This window comes from Argopecten irradians, chromosome 2 (genome assembly GCF_041381155.1).
Source record: "Argopecten irradians isolate NY chromosome 2, Ai_NY, whole genome shotgun sequence".
Lineage (NCBI taxonomy): Eukaryota > Metazoa > Mollusca > Bivalvia > Pectinida > Pectinidae > Argopecten > Argopecten irradians.
The window spans coordinates 65882333-65907343 of NC_091135.1; the positions used below are offsets into that span (position 1 = coordinate 65882333).

At 34.3% G+C, this 25011-nt stretch overlaps 1 protein-coding gene across 1 annotated transcript; it reads right to left on the minus strand.

Annotated features, from left to right (window-relative positions):
• Positions 1–1103: 1103 nt before the first annotated feature.
• On the minus strand, positions 1104–24751 carry LOC138316245 (15-hydroxyprostaglandin dehydrogenase [NAD(+)]-like). The gene is made up of 7 exons (XM_069257857.1): positions 24295–24751; positions 18402–18525; positions 8873–8985; positions 7630–7726; positions 5891–5967; positions 3506–3678; positions 1104–3321 (listed from the first exon to the last, which is right to left on the minus strand). The coding sequence occupies exons 1-7, from the start codon at positions 24385–24387 to the stop codon at positions 3201–3203; spliced, it is 798 nt and encodes a 265-aa protein (XP_069113958.1). The 5' UTR covers positions 24388–24751; the 3' UTR covers positions 1104–3200.
• Positions 24752–25011: the final 260 nt, after the last annotated feature.

Sequence of the window (25011 nt, forward strand, 5' to 3'; positions counted from 1 at the left end):
GGCATACTATAACAATAACACCATTTTTTTTCTCTTACCATGGAAGATGTTTTATTAGTGAAAAAATACAATCAGCAATAATTTTTAGCAAATGTTACTGACAATCAGAAAATGAGGTATTAGTTCTTTAGTGATACTGTTCTGTTCGGGATCGGTCGTCACTTTACAACCACGTAAATATTTAAGTAAGGGCGAAGAAGGTTTTGCATAATGTAATGCGTTGAAGGTCCCCATAGCTGGTTAGTTGATTGGTTAGGTTTAATATTAACAACTAAGGTCAATTAGGGATGGCCTCTCCTGTAAACAATGTATATTGATGTCGTGCCTCCCTGTAATAGTGGAAGTGTTGTCCTTTTGTTATCTCACTGACACATGCCCCATATATAGATATCAAACAGCAAAAACAGAAACTACCACTATTATAGACTATGGTGTAGAGAGCCTACTCGTAGATACCAAATGTTGGCGGTGTCAAGGGAGACATTATACAGAAAAGTCAGAAAGATCCCAGTTTTAATCGCCTTTCACTATCACACGATAGGGAGAGCTGGTACAATTCTAACGCTCTACCTGTATGATATAGAATGTCAAGAAATGACCAGCTTGATTAGCACGATGATAAATGCGGTCAGCTAATAAGTAATGTCAAGCTTGGTTAACGATAATAATCTTTATATCAATATGTACTATCGTTTATTGTCCACTTAGTAACCTCGGGTTCAGTGTTCATCCTTCATAACTGACCATCCTTACAGTGCCTGAGCACAAATTACAAATACCACGGATTAAAGATGCTTCTGAACTTCATTTCACATCTTAACATATATGCTATTTATTTCAATAATTACGAAAGTATACGAAATTATGTTGTTTAAGCGAGTTCGAATGGACACAAAGAAGTTACAGTTATTTGCTTCTAGAATAAAGGAAACAGCTTTAATGAAAAGTCAAATATTTGAATCTGTAAAATTAACCGTGTCTGCTTTTAGAGAAATTTAAATATTACAAGCCGCCTAACCGATTCTAATTACCAGACTGTTCGACAATCAGAGTAAATTGCATTTTTACAATATTCCTCGGAAATGATAACACAAAAACCGCAGTTATTGTTAAAATCTATGTTTAATATATATAATATAAATTCGTTTTACATATGTAATAAATGCAATATAAAATGACTCTAAATAATAAAGACAATGTAACACACGACGCCATATGTATGTAAAGGTATTTCATCGAGCTAACCCGTGTCGACAATTGTTTTACTGTAGCCCTCACAAAATGATTTTATGATTCTTTATAAAGAACATTATGTCCGCTGATAGTATATGTATGATAACAAAAACATCACTACATATATATACATTGACTGCTATGGAGGGAGGTATGTATTGTTACAGTACTCCTATAAAATGAAAACATCAGTTAATCAAAGAATCGTTAAGTTTCGATTTCAAAACTTCTATGTTAATTATATACTAATTCAAATACTTGGACTTAGACTTTGAGAGAATGAAGTGCAATTGTATTTTCAAAATCAATAGAAATAATCTTTTTATGCAATGAGATTATCATGTGATAATTATAAAACATCACAACTGTAGCAATAACAATATTACATATATATGTAATACGTGATTTACGAGGATTAAGTTATTTAAGTTGGATCCTATTGAAAATAATGTCAGTTTACTAGTTGGTCCGTTAAACAAAAGTTCAAACAAATTTTTAATTGAACTCTACATCACCAGTATACACAATACACCTACTGTTTAAGTGATAGGTAAGACCTACTGACAATTACATACTTATTATGCTATTGCATATACTATTGATTTATTGAATATAATAAATGGTTACCAATAAAGGATTATAGATAACTTGATTGCGATTGTACAGTAAAGATACATAAGCGTTCTTTTGCCCTTATATTTATTTTTGTTTACTTAGTGTTTGAGAAACTCCTCCTACCTTTCTGAGAATCTTCATAAATTACATGGAGATGTGCTGTACGTTTTACTAGATATCTTGACAAAACCATCACTTTCAAAATTGAAGAACAATCTTTTGGAAAAAACAACCCAGACAGTGGCGCCATCTTGAAATCGTAAAGTCATGTCTACAACATTTATCTTGTAAAACTCATTTAATTATTTTAGTATTTTTGACTCCTGTGTTATGATAGTCAACAATAGAAACATACGAATCTTTAAATCGGCGATTTCACTGAACCACAAGGCGATAATATATTAAAATAATGTATGGCACAATCAATATAAATTGTAATTAAGAGTTACATAAGCTACATAATACAGTGTAGACTCCAGTGACCCCAGCATTATATTGAATAGCAACAGTAACATGTATATAATATGTATATAACAACAGATTACATGATCACAACATCCAGTTATATAAGCCTTGGTAGTAACAAAGATCATAAAGACCACGAAACCAATACAAAAAGCTCATCTTAGGGTTAAGACTAACCTCGTTCACAACTCAACACCACATGTTTTCTCATCAGAGTAAGAGTATCAAATTATGTCGATGACTTTTCTATTCAGTAATATATGAACAATGAATTGGCATATGAAAAAATTAACTACATACATATCGGCACTTCAATACATTTGTATAATGCTGCTTGAACTTGAATTCCAATTATTTTACGTAAAATACTTCAATCATAATATGCTCAAATATTTTGATAATTAGCTTAATGAAAAATCACAACCAATATTCGTACATAAACTATCATTAATGGTGAAACATAATGTGAAAGCATATTTGTATATAAAGCACCGGTGTTTGGTGGAACTAATTTTATAATTTAATTAAGGTATGTTATAAAAAGTAACAATAAATTAGGTTGTTTTAACATTTTTTATACTTACCTGGTCAATTACTCTTTTTTCATTTGTTCACTAAAGTTCAATTTTTAACGCCAAGGTTACATTTTTTCAAGTAACCTAATGTCCCAGAGTAGAATTAGTTGTTTAATATAGAACTGTTCCTACAAAGCCATGATTTATCTAACAGTACTCTGATTATTATAGAGGCCGACATCCAATTTTGTGTTAATCTCAATGCATAGAGCTAAATATATACCGCATTTTAATATCAACAAATTTAAAAAGAAGGTGCGTTAACGTATTGCAACATGTATCATGGCAAAATGTGTGGAGCGTCTCACGGTATTATACACTGACTTCTATTTTACAATATTCATTTCCTTTTCCCTTTGATACTCGCAAGACAGCGCCATTTTTTGTTTCGTCTGTAACTAGTTCTAGGAAACTTTCCGCTACCGTCTCTGTCCTGAAACAATGTAAATAAAAACTCAACCCAAAGACATCATAAATACAAAATTAATTAAAAGGTCTAAATGAAATCATATCGTTGTAATCATTATTTCTTTATCGCTTTTGATGGAATTCACATTTTGGTATCAAATTTATGTAATGTGAATCCTCTATTTGACTAAAATGCGAAAAAGACTTACGCCATGATACCGTGAAAATTAAGGAATTTCGTGACTTTTGCGGAGTTTTCTGATTTCGTCTGTTCATCGTCGTGTAAAGAAAATGGTGAGATGTTTTTAACGAGGTTTGTGTCAGCAAAGGATGGACATAAGGCATTTATCCGTATACCACATTTCTGGACATCCTCGTTTACCTTGGGTAAAGAAAAAACACCTTTATAACGCTGGAAGATATATAGAACGAATTTCGCTTGATTTCATTTTCAGACTAATTTTGGTAAAATAATTTTGTTCTGGTAATAAAACTCTATTGATATAATAAATGACCTGCGATAATTTTTTTTTATAAAATATGACCATGTAAAACAATTGATTAATTATTCTTATTTTTGATAAAGAAATTATGTTACTGAAACGGTCACAACACATGGTTATATAGTTATATGGTAGAAACGTTATATTATATTACTGTTATGGTAATAAGGTGGCGCTGAGTATATTTAACATTTTATCATCCTGTCACATTTTTTAAGTATTGACATAAAATTGCTTTATGCGAACAACTGTTGCTGTTAATCTGCATATCCCTATACACTTACAGTTAACGACCTTGTGAGTAATATATATATATATAACTAACTTACAGCTAACGATCTGGTGAGTGAGATAATGACATTTTTAAATTACAGCTAACGATCTGTTGAGTGAGATAATGATAGTTTTAACTTACAGCTAACGATCTGTTGAGTGAAATTATGACAGTTTTACTTACAGCTCATGATCTGGTGAGTGAGATGATAATAGTTTTAACTTATAGCTAACGATCTGGTGAGTGAGATAATGACAGTTTTAACTTATAGCTAACGATCTGGTGAGTGAGATGATGATAGTTTTAACTTACAGCTAACGATCTGTTGAGTGAAATTATGACAGTTTTAACTTACAGCTCATGATCTGGTGAGTTAGATAATGACAGTTTTAACTTATAGCAAACGATCTGTTGAGTGAGATGATGATAGTTAAAAATTACAGCTAACGATCTGTTGAGTGAGATGATGATAGTTTAAAATAACAGCTAACGATCTGTTGAGTGAAATTATGACAGTTTTAACTTACAGATCATGATCTGGTGAGTGAGATGATGATAGTTTTAACTTACAGCAAACGATCTGTTGAGTGAGATGATGATAGTTTAAAATTACAGCTAACGATCTGTTGAGTGAAATTATGACAGTTTTAACTTATAGCTAACGATCTGTTGAGTGAGATGATGATAGTTTTAACTTACAGCAAACGATCTGTTGAGTGAGATGATGATAGTTTAAAATTACAGCTAACGATCTGATGATGAATTATGACAGTTTTAACTTATAGCTAACGATCTGTTTGAGTGAGACAATGCCAGTTTTAAACTTATAGCTAACGATCTGTTGAGTGTGATAATGACAGTTTTAACTTACGGCTCACGATCTTGTGATTGAGATAATGACAGTTTTAACTTAAAGCTAACGATCTGGTGAGCGAGATGATGATAGTTTTAACTTACGGCTAACGATCTGTTTAGTGAGATGATGATAGTTTTAACTTAAAGCTAACGATCTGTTGAGTGAGATGATGATAGTTTTAACTTAAAGCTAACGATCTGTTGAGTGTGATAATGACAGTTTTAACTTATAGCTAACGATCTGGTGAGTGAGATGATGCTAGTTATAACTTACAGCTAGCGATCTGGTGAGTGAGATAATGACAGTTTTAACTTACAGCTAACGATCTGGTGAGTTAGATAATGACAGTTTTAACTTATAGCTAACGACCTGTTGAGTGAGATGATGATAGTTTTAACTTATAGCTAGCGATCTGGTGAGTGAGATAATGACAGTTTTAACTTATAGCTAACGATCTGTTGAGTGAGACAATGCCAGTTTAAACTTATAGCTAACGATCTGTTGAGTGTGATAATGACAGTTTTAACTTATAGCTAACGATCTGTTGAGTGTGATAATGACAGTTTTAACTTATAGCTAACGATCTGGTGAGTGAGATAATGCCAGTTTAAACTTATAGCTAACGATCTGTTGAGTGTGATAATGACAGTTTTAACTTACGGCTCACGATCTTGTGATTGAGATAATGACAGTTTTAACTTATAGCTAACGATCTGGTGAGCGAGATGATGATAGTTTTAACTTACGGCTAACGATCTGTTGAGTGAGATGATGATAGTTTTAACTTACAGCTAACGATCTGTTGAGTGAGATGATGATAGTTTTAACTTAAAGCTAACGATCTGTTGAGTGAGATGATGATAGTTTTAACTTACAGCTAACGATCTGTTGAGTGAGATGATGCTAGTTATAACTTACAGCTAACGATCTGTTGAGTGAGATGATGCTAGTTATAACTTACGGCTAACGACCTGGTGAGTGAAATGATAGCGGTTTTGGTAGCACAGTAGACTGGCGACATAGGATTGACCGACAAACCTAGAAGAAAGAAGGGTAACCTGTATTTAAAACATGACTTGATTTTACATCGTGAGAAACATGATAAATTGAAAAAATACGCACATGTTAATAAGTTAATGTCTATTTTAATCGTCTGTTGAAGTAACCATTGAAAAAATCCACATTTATATAAGTACGTTGTAAATGATAGAATATAGTAATGCATTCATTTTTATTGAATACTTTACAAAATAAAATTGTCTTAAGTTAGACATGTCTTGCAATCAAATTTTCGGCAAGTGTGAGGGCATATACATGTACTTGAGTTAACGAAGGGAAAGAGACTAAAGGAGAACCTGCATTTATTTATGATATATCCCAGTTATACATAATCTATTGGTAATTGTCACACTTGACATGAGAAATGATGACTATGAATTAGCAGTGACACAGTAACAACATAAATACCACCTATTTGTCAAAACTGTTATTAAGTGGAGTGATTTATCTGTTAAGTTGTTACTACATGTCAGATATACACGAACATTTTGACGACAAAATCACATTGTATTACGCACTCGATCAAGGCATACCTCAAATGATTGAATTACTGAATCAGCAATTTGCGGATTAAAGATTTTATGAAAATACAAACTTGAAACCATAAATATAAAAAGTATTAAAACGAAACGTATTCTAATAACCTTTACCTTACTAGAGGTGTAGGTTAATAACCGTCAACACATGTATGTCAACGACATGGGTGACCCGTTTAGTCAGATTTTCAGTGACGCAAAGTCGGTCAGGTCATAACTATAGACGTTCAAATTGCACGCATTTATTCCAATTTAGGTTTACTTGGTAACTTTGTTAATCTTTTTAACCTATATGTAAACAAAAGTGAACGATTTAAAACAAATAGATCTTTGATAACTTTTATGAATGGTGTTTTACTAAACATAAACACATGTAGTACATTCTATACGAAACATTGTATCAGAATTAAAAAACACAAAATTAAAGCTAGAAACATCAAAATAATAGAGGAATGTAGAAATGAAATTATAAGTATGATATCATAATTTTACAGATCATGAAATATGTACTGTTTTGCTAACATTTTAGGTTTTAGTGCATGATATTATTTTTGCTATTTTCGTGCAGTTTAGGGGCAAGCGTGGAATCGTTACACGTGATGTTGGAAATTATATTTTCTTTGATGCTATCAATACATGGATGATACGTTATCGATATAACATTCCCAATAGCAGGGCACTGACATAAGCATGATAAAATTGGCTGATATCTCTGTATTCTTACATAATGTTATTGACAATTTTCTATCTCCATGAAATGTGATAAAACTAGATAATGTTAACGGATACCAAGTAAACAACTACACTCTTATATGACATCTACAAATCTACGACGTATATCGTTCGAATAACACTGGTAAATATTTTCACAATTACTTTTTGTCTGTAAAATTTAAGTTACCTTTGAAAAGAAGATGTTACAAAATCTGTGTAAAGCATGGACCAATGCGTCTGTTTTTTCCGAAATGTAGAGAATATTGTAATATACATAAGAATTAGGTAAGCGTTATACTGGTATCTAAATATATAAACACACTTTACCTCCCTTTGGTATTTCCGTAGTTATAAATATGGATTATAATGTTAATACTAGGGACTTGTTTACCTGCCGCCGATGATATATTGATGATCACGCCTCCGTTTCCGCCTTTATCATTTCGGAGATATTCAAAAGCAATAAACGATCCCCTTGTCATTCCTTTCTGTAAATAGACATATATTTAGTATATTTTCCTTGATTGTCATTGGATGGAATACTGCATCTAAATGACTGCGCTGGAATGTGTGTCACTTCGCAATTTGCACTGTAAGGGCATATATCATACTATATATTTGCAAAACTACACCTTTATATGACTTACATTTGACGATTTCTTTGACATTTATGAACTTACAAACTCGAATCAAACTTAATGTATAAAAGGATGATATCACATCAAATCTTTGTTTGTTCATATAAACTGGCTGTCGAAATTGGCGTTCACTTAATTCTTAAAACAGACCTTGATATAAAACAACAAATTGTGTTGAGAAAATATAAATGAAATGTTCGGAATTTAGAGACTCACTGTACATTGCTTACTCATTATTTTATCCGTAATAGAGCCAAGTCAAAATGGAACAGGAGTTTGATATTGTTAGGGCTATTTCGTCGTATATTATTTCTCCATTTATAGGGATGTCATAAGAGAAGCTATCATCGATAGAAAATCGACCGGGTCTCTATCACTTACAATATATTAGTCGAATAAGTTACTCGTGAAGAATTAATTGAATTTTATCTTTATATACCTTAATAAAATGACAAGTAGTGATCATACTCGAATACATTTTGGTCAAGTCAACAGATTTTATCTTATCTGTACGTTAAATTGAATGTAAAACTCCTGAACCAGATGATCGATGAACATAATGAAGAACAGTTAGTTATAATAATTAACGCTAGACCATGAAACACAAGTTGTTTTGAAGATAGAAAGCAGAATGTAACATTAGTAAAGTTTACATTATCGATAAGTTTAAAATTAAAAAATCTAACAAAATATCTCCTATCACTCTTTTATATTATAGCGATTCTTCCTTTGTAAGATGTACTCTTGGTTGTTTTTTATCTGCGTCCTATCGACAGCCAGGGCCATTTCAGAAAGGCTTCTCGTATATGTGGCGTATTGCGTGCTTGTTTTTTGGGAAGCTGTTGAATATTCATGTTGTATCTCTTTGTTATAATGGAACTAAGTAATGCACATATTGCAAACAATGATCATTTTGTTTCATTTTCCCCAAGCATTGAAAACATTAAAGAGTATTTATAACACATACTTTTTATTAGACCTGATCGCATTACGTACGATGTTCACGTCGACGACTTTCTCCCACTGAGGGTACGTCTCTCCGCCTGTACCAGCGTTGTTACAAACTATGTCAATTTGTCCATATCGCTCCTTCGTCGCCTTAAACAGAGCTGAAAGGTAAAGCAAAACAGTCGATGTTTGAAACAGTTTAAAACATTAAAAAAACTTAGTGATATAATCAACTATCGTTAAATTGTCTGTGGCAAATAATTTTAAACGCATGACCTATTCATATACTAACTAGTTTTATTGAAAATGATAAATTCATAGTATAACAAGTTCATTATAGGCAATATCATTAACCACAATATAAGATAAGCTAGTGTGGATTTCCCGGCGATTGTTGAACTGGCCCATGTGTCTTATATTGCAGTATAAGTAGTCACTCTTAATTGGAATATGAATATATACAGGCCACTCATGGGCACGATGCTCCAGATTTTAGTCACTCTTTCACATTGGTTTCGACGTCAAATGATAACTGATAGTTGAAATTTAGAAGATATAATTTACTGTACATATCCGCAATGTAAAGTTTCTTTGTTTGTTTAATTTCACAAACGAAACATAAAACCCAGTGTCAAAACGAAACGGAACAGAGTTAACCTAATAGATGCACTACGGATATATGTTTCCCATCACACAATGAGAACAACCGTTTATTGTACTCCATATTTTCTCTGTTCTTATTCCTCCGTCATCAGCTGGGTTTTAAGCAGCAACTATGGATATTTCTGCACGACTTAGACATTTCTGATTTATGGGATTTAGATTTAAATATTTCAACTAATTATTCATTTTACTTATATCTCCAAAAACCATTGAGTGCCGAGTTAGATCCTCTATAACCATCAGAGGTTGCCCTACAAACCATGTCAGACTAAGCGATCTAAAGCAGATGTATTATTTAACAGTTACCGTCAGAGTGGATACACATCATCCTCCCTCCTTCTGACTTTTGTGTATATCGCTTTCTCTTTATCAGCGTGTTTCAGACACAACAGAGTGCATATACATTTATATCAATTATCAAAGGTTGGTAAGGTTTGGCTACTGTTTGCCATGGCATTTCCTAAATACACATGAACCTAATGTTCTGTATTCAAAAACTTGTGGACATAAATAACGACAACTGCAACTATCTGAATAACAAGCACGTTAAGACAGGTAGACCACTTTACACTTCTTGTAACTATTACTTAAGATAATGTGTTACCTTCATCTATTTTCGATTGCTTAACCAGTTTGCATTGCTATCAATGAGAATGAAATGAAATTATATATGTTTTTGTCATTGTTAATATTGAATTAACTGTTTTGTAGAATCTTACTTTGTATTGATGCTAAGATCATTAGCATGCCAAATAAATAAAACGGTAATTAACTTAACTTTTAAATGAGAGAATCATTGAACTGAGTTAAGCACATGAATAAATAATGTGAATATAATCTTTCATAAAAACTTAATATGTTTAGATTTGAACTGTTGATTTGCGTTCATTACCACCAATACTGAATTTGTTTCAACAACTTAATTTCTCAACACTTCGTTAAAACATGGATTTGGGGTCAAAAAGGGGCTCAAATCATGCATAAGTCTTTGAAATGAAGCTAATTTATTAATATAAATTATGTAAATACAGAAGAAAATATCGCAGATATGTTGATTTTCAATGCTACCAGTTTTCGTCTAGTAATTATATGGTTAAACCGTAATTTATTCTAATCCTATAAAACGTATTATTCAAGGGAAGTACAAACAATATACACACACTGGTCGGTAGGTTTACCAAGAACACCTTACTGTATCTAACAGAACATTAACACTTTTGGCAAAGTTTTCAAATAACTATCTTTGTTTTATGTGATTACACTTTAACGAAAAACGTCCAAACTCACACAGCTAGTGTATATCAAGAGCTTTTCACAATTACTTGCACCAGAATCATTTCCCAGCGCAATCAACTAAATCACCTGTATGCTTTTTGTTTGCATCTTCCAATAGAAATTCAACTAAATTTGGCGCGGATACAACATTCAGTTGTGTCTGATACAAGTCAATGAACTTTGAAACACATGACTCGAACCTGTTTATATCAGTTAATTTTGAATTCACGAATACCATTTTATCACTTGTTCAAGTTTGAATATGGATTAGAAGTATATTCTCATTCAAATATCTTTTGTCTGTTTACAAAACAATCAAATAATTAATATCAACATAGAGTTGGTAATAATTACTTCGACAAAATCTTGGAAATGATGCAATAATGTAGCAGGTAAATTCATTTCTACAAATAACTCTTTTCATCCTAGCCTACTGGGCCCCGGATAATTATATATGGTGAAAATACTGAACAACTCAGTATAAATACTTTCAAATAATATCACTTAATAACCAAAACCTCGAGTTTTGGTGTCAACGAATGGTTTTTTCCTTGTAGATGTATACGTATGTGCAGTGACGTGGTTTTGAAGATAAGGTAAGCGTGGAAATTTCTTATCACATTATCGTATGTTTAATACATTTAATTTCACTCACCTTCAAAACACAATTCATTGTATAATTTTTGAAATCAGATAGATCATACGCTTTTGTTTTAATGATGTCAGGTTAACGAATTTAGAAATATGCGTTTTAAGTTTTTTCGTCGATTTTGCTTAGTTTGCAAAACGTTATCTAGAAGAAAAACATTTCAGAGAAACTAATGTTCCGTTTATCACGCTGGAGGTATTCGTTTACATTGCAAATAATATTGCTGTAAGTATCAGTTCAGAGTTTCAATTTTATGTTATTGAGTAATTTATGCGTTGAACTTCTAAGGCTTCTAGGGCTCCCAACTGCACTTTTATTAAATGAGGTAAAATCAACTCAGGGATACATCTATTATTTCGAAACTTGTGCATGTATTTAAAAAAATGCTCAATTGGCTAAACAATAATAACACTAATCATTAGATTTATGTACAGGTCTGAGCTCAGTACACCCTCCTTCCATCCTGATAGTGTAACACTGAAATCAAAATATACATGTAAGTTTGATGAATCATTAAGGAAAAGTTGCTTTTTGAATACTAATTACGAAACTTCAATATGGTATTAAATGTAGGGGAGCACCTGCCAATTATAAGTGACTGTGAATAATCATTCGTTAACAAATAACATACAAAATACTTGTAGACATATTCAATATATCTTAAAGATACGTTTAGTAGTTATTTGTGAAAAAAATACATTTCCGTTGCCCAAACGTTATAATAAACATATTAAATCCAACCAATGACATTATTTACGCATTTAAGTGATTATGAAAACGCCGATTGTCCGACACTTCCAGATTGACCAGATACAATTTAGGATATTTTGGGAAAAACATTAAAAGTACAATTTTATCTTATTTATCTACTGGGGGTTTTCCCACGTTCCTCACATTTAAAGCCACGAACTATCTGGAAATGTAATATTGGTTGTAGCACTGGTATATGGTAAAATTGTTCAGACGACATCTGATAAGAGAGTGTTTATATACATCGTCCCACGTTTTTCCTTACTACCGGTCTGGATTAGCGCCATCGACCACTCAAGGGTGTGTTTTGCTATGCTTCTATACTAGTTAAGGATAGTTTGAAGAATTCCATACCCACATATGTGTTAGCATGTCCGAGCGCCATCATATACGCTGTATAAATGACGTTTATAATGCGTCTGCGCAAACATTTCTAAATCACTAAGTAAAAGCTTGAATAGTTTTTAACGATAAAAGCTTACATGTAATTGGTAACGTATAGTTTAAAAATGTCTTCCTAGAGCCTTGTGAGGAAGGTTTATCCCGTGCGTGAACCCATAAACTATAGTCTATAAAGTGGCACTGTGGATCTGGTTCTTACCGCGAAACACTAAGTGAGTGGGACGACTGGTTTGCCTTAGTATAGTGGAGAGTGCTTGATAGTTATTTTGCGGCATGCTTTAGTGCACTATAAAAAGGGCAAAGGGTACCCTGTTGCAAGAAAACACAACACGAATATACTGACCCTGGCTATCGATAGAGCGTTAAGCCTTATCAATCAATGTACAGATGGCCTCTTGATAGTGCCCAGTCCCTGAAGCATGAACACGGATGTAACAGGTGTGTGATTCACACACACACCGAGTAAGTATGTTATGTCTTGATCAGAAGACGGATAATATATATACATTAATGTAATATAGATAGAGACGAGGAAGCTGTTTTAGAAGTCGGGAAATTCTCAGTTTTGTCGCCATTTATACCACATGGTATATCTAATACTACATTTAGGTACTTCATCTCGCTTAACTATTGTGTAGCATTTTAAAATATTCTCCTAACTCACACTGGCATATAAGCTTTATTGGAAAATAATCCAAGATTTTTGCGTGCGTTTTGAGTGAAAAGTACGATAGTATCAACTTGTTTTATAGATATTGCATTTTGTTTGTACATTTTAAAAGGGGTTATTCCAGGTTGGCAAAGATACAATCGGTGTTTTGTAAATATTGTTGATCTTAGAGGCCACTAAGTGGGATTCCAACTGATTTAAGTAAAATAACAAAACAGACAACGGAGAGAAGTTGAAGGGAATCAAAGTGCTCACAGCTGACATTTATAAAACGTGATAGGTCTATCGTACTTTCTCCCTTAGTGTAGTACTGTTAGATATCTTTGCCTGTGAATCCATACCACAAAATGTGGGGTCTAACTCTAGCAGGTCTTTACGACCCATAAAAGATCAGCACCATTCAAACAAAAATACGACAGACTTCAATTTGATAAACAAACGCCGCACTGGTAACATTCTGAAGGGTATCCAAAAACAACAACTCAAAATCAAAACGTTTTGGGGTTTCTTGAACTTAGTGTGTGTTGTATGAATATTGGTGCATGGGTTTGTCTATTCGGCAGTATCTGATAGGTGTGTCATCGTAAACACATCAAGCTGAGTGACTCGTTTGAGATAGCCCTGCTTTAGAATTTGATTGCAATAAAATTTGAAGAAGCTGTGAGTTAAAAAACAACAGTGAATTGTCCATTATTCATTCGTTCATACTAGAAACCGATACTCAACTATCATCTATACATTAACTAAAATCCTAATATCTAATGAATCGGTAATATACAGTAATTCACTGCCTCTTTTAAAAATATTAAAATGTATCGAATAATCAATATAAGACAATACTTCCAAAAATAAGCATTAAAACTAAGAAACGGATATAATGTTTTGTCGAAATTTAAATGGCACGCAGAGAAAAAACATTTAAAAATCTTTAATAAGCATACAGAACAATCCAGCTATGACCTTGATCGATAATGTCCGGAGAGGTCAGACACTGGTCACATATACTTGCCACTTTCAGTGATATCTAATTATGACCTTCAGCATCCAGGTGAGAGTCCGCATGTTTATGTATATATAGAGTAATATTATCGGATTACACGGCGCCATCAGGACGACTGCTTTGTTCGTTGTCAGTGTAATGCGACCGGATGGCTGTTCTTGCTCGGTCTCTCTGGCAGTATACTTCAGGGGATAGCAAAGGGAAAGGTTTCCTCCACTATTACAAAAAGTCACAACACGAACATACTGCAGTCTCCCAAAATCACGCCCGAAGTTCACACAGCGCTAACATGGGAGGCCGTTCTTGAATTAACGATTTTAATATATTCAACCAACAGTTTAAGACTATGTAAATGACAAATCTTACTCCTATTTAATGTAAATGAAATGTGAGGTATATTGAAATTTTAAGAAAATGATTTATTTGAAATCCATAGCTTATATTTTAGCAATGTGTTTTGTCATTACATACACTGATTTGGATTCAACATGACACCCCTCTCTCTAAATTCCACATTCCTAACGGCCCACTTTGTATACCGGACATTCAGCCACATGTATATACATAGGTAGAGGAGGTTGTATAGACGTGTGAACAGGAAACATCACACTACAACCGTTTACACAATTTATGAATGGAAAAATCCCCAAAGCGTTAAACAACAATGTACGTAAATGAGAAGCACGTCCGGTATAGTACATTTGATTACTGTGGTTTTAACTTGATCTAAAAACGAATGTGGTTATCAAACTATGCAGTATAATAGTGACTATTTTAAATATGTGCTTACTAAGACAATGTACGCAGAAAACACTTTTGTTGCTTGTCCAATTTAAAGGAAACACATATTTGATTTATTTGTGCGTGTGTGTGTTTCTGTGTATCGATACAGTAGGAACTGTAGTCCGGAATTGCATCGTAAATTATGTTGCTTAGGGAACGTTAGTTGGTTAATTGTGCTTGTCCCTTGTAGTGGTAATTGCATGGTTACTTGGCATTAACGTCATATTAAAAGTCAATTAAGCATTGAACGTCTTTCAGTTGGTATTCATAGCCAATATGAATGCAAACTGGACAGACGCAAATTCAATGAAGCGTGCCAGCGCTTTATGTTGAATTTCCCTCTGTTCAGTTGGCATTCATATTGGCTATGAATGCCAACTGAAAGACGTTCAATGCTTATATTTACATTTGGTTACACTTTTATGATGTAATCCCAAGGAATTTTGGATGTATAATGAATAATCATTCGTTATCGTCATGGATGGAACAGCCATTTGAACAGCCGACTTTCGTGATCGCTGGCACGACAATTGTGATAATGACGTCATAATAAGCGCTTGAAGTTCATTGTCTATATGACTACCAACTGCTTTTGGTAAGGTTACATAGATGGACTGCAGTGAAAACGTAAATATTGTCATTTAAGGACGTTCACACTGTAAACATTGCGTGTGTTTTAGAAAACTGCGGTATATCCGTATGCTATTTCAATGCACAAAGCCACCAAAGACACCGAACAGCACACCCCAACAAGCAAAACTATACTGCCAACGGCCAAAGCAGTCTCCCAAACCACCTTTATACTGAGGGCTAAGTAGGACCAGAAACTACCACTATGGTGTCTCGCCCAGGGAACAGAACCGAGATTCTTCCCCACAGAGACAAGCGCTACACTACTAAGACCAAAAAGCTAGGCGATTTCAATGGAAAAGGTAGAAAGAAGAAATTCAATTAGGAAGAAAAGAAAATATACGATTTCAATTTTATAGTCTCGTTTACGGTTATATAATAGTGTTGTTCTTTGTAATAACCAAAATTTAAATGTATGTTTAGTAGTGTTATATCACTGAATCGTAATGACGACAGACACTTCGCGCCCATTCGGTCACATTAAAATGATATCATGCGAATCAGCTATACATTGCATTACTAAATTTATGCTGAACAAAGAAAAACGGTTTTCCGGAAGTAAACGATTTACTTGTTTTTATTTATATAATTATCGTGTTTGCGAAACAGTGCGCACTACACAACATGAAAGTATAAATATTTCACGAACGGTTATATTGTTAATCTTTTGACCATATGAATGATAATTCATTTTTTTCCAAATAATATTACAACAAAATTTTCTTATGAACTATCAAAGTCCTTTAATGCGGCTTTCCTGTATGATTTTTTTAAAATGTGGAATGATGTTGTGTATTATGATAGACTAAATATGATTATAGCCAAACAATCCACACAGAGAACGTCAGGGTCACAATCAAACAACCCACACAGAGAACTTCATGGTCACAACCAAACAATACACACAGTGAACGTCAGAATCACAACCAAACAACCCACACAGAGAACGTCAGGACCACAACCAAACAATCTACACAGAGAACGTCAGAATCACAACCAAACAACCCACACAGAGAACTTCAGGACCAAAACCAAACAATCTACACAGAGAACGCCAGGATCACAACCAAACAACCCACACAGAGGAAGTCAGGATCACAACCAAACAACCCACACAGAAAACTTCAGGATCACAGCCAAACAATACACACAGGAAACGTCTTGGATCACAACCAAACAATCCACACAGAGAACGTCAGGATCACAGCCAAAAATCCACACTGAGAACGTCAGGATCACAACCAAACAATGCACACCGATAACGTCAGGATCACAACCAAACAAGCCACACAGAGAACGTCAGGATCACAACCAATCAATCCACACAGAGAACGTCAGGATCACAACCAAACAATCCACACAGAGAACGCCAGGATCACAACCAAACAATCCACATAGAGAGAACGTCAGGATCACAACCAAACAATCCACACAGAGAACGTCAGGATCACAACCTAACAATCCACACAGAGAACGTCAGGATCACAACCAAACAATCCACATAGAGAACGTTAGGATCACAACCAAACAATCCACACAGAGAACGTCAGGATCACAACCAAACAATCCACACAGATAACGTCAGGATCACAACAAAACAATCCACACAGAGAACGTCAGGATCACAACCAAACAACCCACACAGAGAACGTCATGATCACAACAAAACAATCCACACAGAGAACGTCATGATCTCACCCAAACAATCCACACAGAGGAAGTCAGGATCACAATCAAACAACCTACACAGAGAACGTCAGAATCACAACCAAACAACCCACACAGAGGAAGTCAGGATCATAACCAAACAACCCACACAGAGAACGTCAGGATCACAACCAAACAATACACACAGAGAACGCCAAGATCACAACCAAACAATCGACACAGATAAGGTCAGGATCACAACCAAACAATCCACACAGAGAACGTCAGGATCATAACCAAACGACAAACACAGAGAACGTCAGGATCACAACAAAAAAATCCACACAGAGAACATCATGATCACAACCAAACAATCCACTCAGAGAACGTCAGGATCACAACCAAACAACACAAACAGAAAACTTCAGGATCACAGCCAAGACATCTTTTGGAATAAACAACCAATACATAATTATTAAATCTGAGCGAGAAAGGTGTTTCTACTAATTACTAACATTAATTATGCAGTTTTGATTTCATTGCTTTAACATGACAGTAATTACTACCTATTTCTAAAAACATCATAAAACTTGTTGATGTTTAACTTCACTATACGTGAAATCAACTTGTTTTTGTTTTTGCCCTAATTGCATAATTGTAAAAGGCAGCTAAATTTGAGATCTTTTCCAATCGTTTTGATTGAAGTTCTCCTTCCAAACGTCCAATTTGAAATTGTGTGATATTTGGTCTTGTGTTAATATTCGCCTCGGGCTATAAGGAAGGGTTCTGTCTCCTGACCAAGACACATCATTGCCTATAATCTTGCCTGTTGTCAGTATGTGACTGGATTATGTGTGCTATATTCTTTAGTTATATAGTACTTAATATTACCAGAAGTTTCCTTTGTTACAAGGAGATACGACATTAGTACACCGAAGTCCCCCAATAACACATGCACGCATCACATGCAACATGTTTCTTTCACATGGTAGACCTTTTAATTTACCCTAGCGTTTAATCATTGTTAAGTACGCACTCATATGGCAAAACAAAAGACAATTAACAAAACACTCGAATTACATCAATGTCTTGATAATATGTGACGTACCTTCCATCTCCTCCTGACTTGTGACGTCACAACGTTGGAACATAACATTGTCGGGTCCATATTTATCTGCAAGTTGTTTTAAGGTGGCCTCACCCTGATTAGCATTGATATCGCAGAAACTGACCTAAAAATAAAGGGAGGTTAATTACGATTCACTTTTTTTGAGAGACGGCTGGTTGACGGCTTAGATCGCACTCACTTTCTTCTAAGCGCAGGAACATAAACATTCTACCACTTTATAGACTATGGAGTGTTTCAGCTAGGAGGTTAAGCTTATGGTCAAACGTGAGGCGGTGCCAAGGGAGACGCTAGGAAGAAGGTTAGTAAGGACAAATATATAAGATACTCGGAAAAGTTAGGTTTAATTGACTGGTGACACTGGTCATATTAATCCATGTCCTGGTGTCATGTGTGTGATGTTGAAGTAACAATGGCTTTGGAGGCGTTTATGACCCCCCCCCCCACTCTCACGTTAACAGCGTAAATCCTGTCTCGTTCACAAGGTAATACAATCGTTCACAAGGTAATACAATCAAAATATGCACTTCTGCGGTGTACTTTTTAGGCATTTAATTATTATTATTAATTTATTATGTAAAAACCTGACAACTACAAATATCAAATTACTTTGTATGTGTGGTACAGCTTGATCAGGCGTGTTTGTAAGCGTCATCTGCTTTGGAAAACTTCGACAGATATCCATCTACACGGATAAAAATCATTAATGAACAATTTGAATACATTAAATCAATATTTATAGATAGCATTTGATTGAAATACTGTTTTAAACGTTTTATTACCAATTTTTATTGAATTATCAATATATGATTGAAACTATGTTTTCAAATGTTTTATTACAACTATTAAGTTTTTTTATGATATTATAGTATGATATGATTTATTATTTTTATTTTACAGACACCCTGCATTACAGACAGACACTGTACGCGACATCTGCTATTATGGTTGGTGCATTACTAAAATATGAACAGAACATGTTTCTCATAGAAAAAACCTAGAGATGCATGTATTTGTCACGCTCATTTTCAGCTATGTGTTAGCCTGATTGAAAAAAAGGACATATCAACTACAATTCCTGACTGAACACTTCAGTCGAACTTACCCAAATAACACTAATATTCTAGAGAAGGTTGTGTTAACTTAGGGCCGGTAAATCTCGTGTTCATACCAATTACGTTCGTAATATATGTATGAGGATCGTTTATAATGAGTAATTTTGAAATTATAGTAATTTGGATACATACTCGGTGATAGACAATTATTAATATATTATTTTGAGTTTAGATTATTGAAACAAACTAATTATTTTATCGCTATTATGATCCTTGAAGAACCATTTACCTTAATGACTCATGCAAGAAAACCAAAATGGTCAAATACAAGAACAGTGGGATAATAAGAAACAAGAGGCCCAAAAGGCCTTGACGGTCACCTGAGTGCTGCTACAGAAAGAGCATTGCAAAGTTGGTTCAAATATATAAAAAATATTTACGTATCAAAATAAACTATAAAGTTGAACTCTCGTATTAGAATTTTTATTTTTGGTTTTTCATTTTGATAGTTAGTGTATTATGTTACCAAACCTTATGCTTAAAATTCCAATTTAGTTTGCTAACGTTAAATAACAAAACCAAACTAGAAGTCAGTCAGTGTCAGTGATTTTATAAATTTCACTTTTAATCTATGGAGATTATTTGGTTCCATCAAACCTGTGAATTCAGAAGAAGATTTTTGAAATTTTAGCCATTTTGACCCCACCCCTCTGGTCCCTGGGGGTCAGCCAGGACCAATATGGATATGGTGTCAATATGGATATGGTGTTAAAATGCTATTTCAAAACTAAGCAAATAATGTTCATAAATGTGTTTTTCCTATTTAGACTATAGTAAATTTGACCCCCTCCCTAGGGGAAAATCTGAGATCCCAGGGCCATGAAACTCACAATTTTTGTAACGGGCCTTAAGACCTTCCAATCTATGAAGAGTATTTGATTCCATCACATCTGTGAGTGGAGAAGAAGATTTTTGAAATTATAGTCAATTTTAACCCTTTTGCCCCTCCCACAGCCCCCAGGGGAGTGGGGACCATATATTTCACAACTTTGATTGGCCTTATGCCTCAGAAGGTTTGTGCAAAATTTCATTGAATTTGCTTCAGCGGTTTTTGAGAAGTCGAAAATGTAAATTGTTTACAGACATACGACGCACGACGACGGACAAATGGCGATTAGAATAGGTCACTTGAGACTACGTCTCAGGTGACCTAAAAACGAAAGTGTAAACGAAAATAAATAATTTGTCGATATGAAAACTGAGGAGTATATTTTGACACTAGATACTGAACAATATAATGATGACAGCTTGATTTCTAGGTCAAGTGTGGAAGTGACCGTCCATAGATCATGCCAATCGATTCCTTCCAATACTGTTCAGTGTTTATTGTTCCTGTATATTGGCATGTTGAGTTTAGCGCGTGTTAGATGAAAAGTCAATTTCACTTTTAATGTCTATAGACAATTGATAATCTTATCTTTAATGTCAACATCACCGTTACAGGCGATATATAGCTCTCATAAGTGACTGTATGTATGTCATTTAGACCGGTTGTTCTGGGTATGAACTTTAATACCCTTACAAAATACAAACAAAACATGGTCTCTTTATGTGATATGAATTGTTTCCCTAGATCATACCAATGACTTCATTACTTAATACGAGATATGTAATTTAGTGAATCTCAAAGTCAGTTCTATGAATACGAAGCATGCGAGAAACTATTTGCCTTATGTGTTTAACGGTTATACTCTGAATTTAAAATGTTCTATCAGTGTATTGACCGCTGTCCTTACTTTTGATACTACGATTGTCAAGATTACAGAACAGGGAAATACTTGTCCTACGAATTATTGCATACTTCACTGCATTATCTGTCAATCAACTATGACAGTAATTAATTAAATACAGTAAAGTAGGTCCGTGACCTTCCGGCACTTGGCCAAAAGATTGAACTGTAGGATGTGCTAATAGCTATTGTGTTGTATTTTGTAACAATATATAAAATGTATATATCATGTACGTAACTTTTCAAGTGAATAGAAGCATAATTAATGCCGCCGCTCCTTCCTAAGATGAATGATATGTACTTGTGTATGTAAAGGAAACAAAGTATAACCTCCTACAAATAATTGACATAGTTTTGTTTTACACCTCAGCATAACCCAAATACCTTATGTGGTTATAACAATAATAACTTATATGCATATGTATATTGCTCAACAAACGAACAGGACATAAAGTCAATGAATATGTTTAATCAATTAGTCATAAGCACACATAATACAATATATTTTATGACTTTTTCTTTAAAACAAACAACCAATACAAATTTTGGATTATGTGTATTAATACACAACTTTTTAGTTACAATTTTAGGCAATGTGTACCGCTTGATTGTTAGGTGTTAAGTACATCAAGGTTTTGAACTGACATAAATTCAATTTCAACTTAAAAGGAAAACAATTCAGCTATAAATGATTATGATAGATTTAGGCGTGACTTACACCATGATGAAATGTACATATGTATCAAAATATTTCTCACAAATTATGTCCACAGTGTGTGTGACCTATGAAGCGAGATCATGTATAAGTAGCACATTTTATGATGTAGCTGCTGTCATGTGTCAAAACTGCTGGCAGTACAAACTATCCCACACATACACTAGTTTTCTGGAGAAATGTGTATTAAGACAAGAGGATGGGTGTTGGAGAATTGGTTCATCATGACATCGTCACAGTGAATTGTGGATGTGAATGAAGGCGACCTAGTTATTACACAACCAAATAACCGTGTTGTCCACCTCTTGGGTTCAGTTGATTTCAAAGATATAATTATTAAAGTATTTAGAAGCTGCTGTACTTTAAATGTATCATTATACTTTCTACATACAAAACGTTTTATCATTTAGACACTATAAATACAAATGTTATGTTATGTTGAACAAGTTTCTGAACATAAAATATACATTTTCTTATCTAACATTTCTCGGTTATGTATAGTTTCCAATGATTGATCACTACAATGCACAGGCTTCAGGGATCTATTAATCACAGTCCATGTTCTACACACCGAAAAGATTTTCTTTAACCATCTGGTTAAAACTACATAAATCACAACTTGGAAAGGGCTTTGGTTTTTCGGACATATGTAGTTTTATTTTCATTGTAAAGATAAGAGATTATCAGTGTACATCATATCGGGCACCTGCTTGCAATTATTTATGGCAGATGTTGGACGAGGTTGAGTTGTTGGCCTTGTTTTGAATAATCACAATGTATTTAGTAATTATGATTGATAGTGATTATCAGTGTTAATTTGTCATTGATATAGTTTTACAATATATTCTTAGCAAAAGTATAACCTTAGACATCGTAAACACCGAGCTTAAATATCGTATGTATACATTACATAATTGTACAAAAATTTAGGTTCTTCAATGCTTTCTTCTTAAAGTATTGTGTATATGTAATTAGAATTAAATACTAATGAACAAAAACAATAACCAAAAGGTCAAAACTGGTTAATCAAGCGAAATACAAACAAACAGGCACGGAGACGCTTTAGATTACACGAGGAAGAGAACATGGCACTCGGGAGATTATTTGCTTATCAACCCTCACTTGTGTTATTTCTAAGAATTTAAGTAATCGTGTGTACTTTCTTATATAAATTGAGTTCTTTATATTATTTCTTTGTTATGCAATTTCGCCAGACGCCGATGCAATACTGTTTATAATAGTAGACAAACCACGCAATTAGGATGACAGGTTTGCAATGAAAACGACGAAAATTTACATACAAAAATGTTTCATCTTATAATATGAAATGGAGCAGGCACATAGGACATTATTTTCTAACACTCATCATATTCGGGGCATGGAGTGCTATTGGATCAGATATTTGGAATTAAACCAGAAAATCTTAACATCTATGATATCAAATTCGAGAGCTTTAAATGTATGCATTTGGCAAATGGGTTGAGAAAAAGTGGTTATATATATACATGAACGATGTGTTATTAACATCTCATGAGCAAACGTTAGGTATGTGATTTGAAAGATATTGTTTGCTGTCTCTAGCATAAAACAGCAGGCAAAGACATTCATTATCACACGGTATTGGATACTGATGCATATTCGAGATTACTCTTTGAGTAAACGTAAATAATGAGCAGGATTTATGTAGTTTACTAGATTTTCTGAGCTACTTTCTTTTGCAAAGTCCTCTTAATTAACCTATAGAAATCATATATCGGCCTGTATATAATGCAAGCACACAACGCTTTAAATAACACTTTAAATCACGCTTTATAAAGTTGTCTCGACAATTATAAAGGTATATATCACTGTATAATAAACAAAGTAAAACATTCTAACTGATAACCATGTGAAAAACACTACAGATCGATCGATTTTCGAGCAGTGGTAAAACGGCTTCGTTGGAAACCATCTCATCAAATACATCCTGACCTCTTTGGTTACATGCCAGCTGCGAAATACGATAGTCCTTTTGGTAGAGACTGATAATGAAATATATATTTAGTTTGGTCTATTGGGCCAAGACCTTTGTTATTTATTTACATTTGTACTGTAAATATTTTGCGTTTTTATTCCGCTCGAGAAACACTGAATGTGTAACAAATCACACACCTTATGCTATCACTACTAAAACATACACATTGTAAATAAAAACAGCAAGGTACGAAACGGCCTAACATTTACAGGATTGTTAGCTTCACGTTAATATTACTAAACGTAAGTATTGAGAGATTAGAGTGACATACATCATCAACAGTTGACACATTCACTGCTTACCTTTGCTTCCTTGTCGAGTAGAGCCTGAACAAATGCATATCCGAGACCCTGAGCGCCTCCCGTCACAAGCGCAACCTTGCCCTGTATCTGCATTCCACGAGCTTCCTTCACGTGTTGTAGCGGGAAACAGTAATGTTTGCTCCACGGATGTCTCTGGCGCGAGCGATTGATCCAATTTCTTCCTATGCTCGCTTACAAATAGAGTCTCATATTCACTATAACGTGTGTAGAGTAGGGTTTCACTTACTGACTACTACTACATTAATAAAGCCCTGTCTGCCGTAGTGCTGTGTGTGGTAGTGTGGAATGGGATCCAGGCCCTTCGTACTACATACATGGGTGGATGAAACCCTACCTTTCAATGAATACATAAACTGTCACTGTCCCTCATTATAAAACAAAACGTGTATATTCTTTCAATAGGCGACGTAATTGCGTGCTGTGAAAGATTTTTAGGGGACTAAATTTAGGATCTTATCTTTTCTCTTCTTCCTAACTGACTTTATCTTTCCTAATGCCTCCCTTGGCACCGCCTCACTTTTGGCCTTGAGTTGAGCGTTCGCCCCTGTGAGGAAGACTCTGGGTTCTATCCCCTGGTCGAGACACCCCGGAGTCTCTAAAAGTGGTAGTTTCTGCTCCTACATAGCGCTCAGCATACAGGGAGTGGGACGACTGGTTCGCCCGTTGTCAGTATAATGTAACCGGGTGGGGTGTGTT

Bases quoted from the DNA above. Each gene is read 5' to 3' on its own strand.
- LOC138316245 (XM_069257857.1), bottom strand. From the start codon at position 24,387: ATGCAGATACAGGGCAAGGTTGCGCTTGTGACGGGAGGCGCTCAGGGT. The intron at 3,679-5,890 runs GTAAGTTATAAC...TCTTTACCCAAG, and splicing joins CACTCACCAGGTCGTTAGCC to GTAAACGAGGATGTCCAGAA. The intron at 3,322-3,505 runs GTAAGTCTTTTT...ACATTGTTTCAG, and splicing joins AATTTTCACGGTATCATGGC to GACAGAGACGGTAGCGGAAA.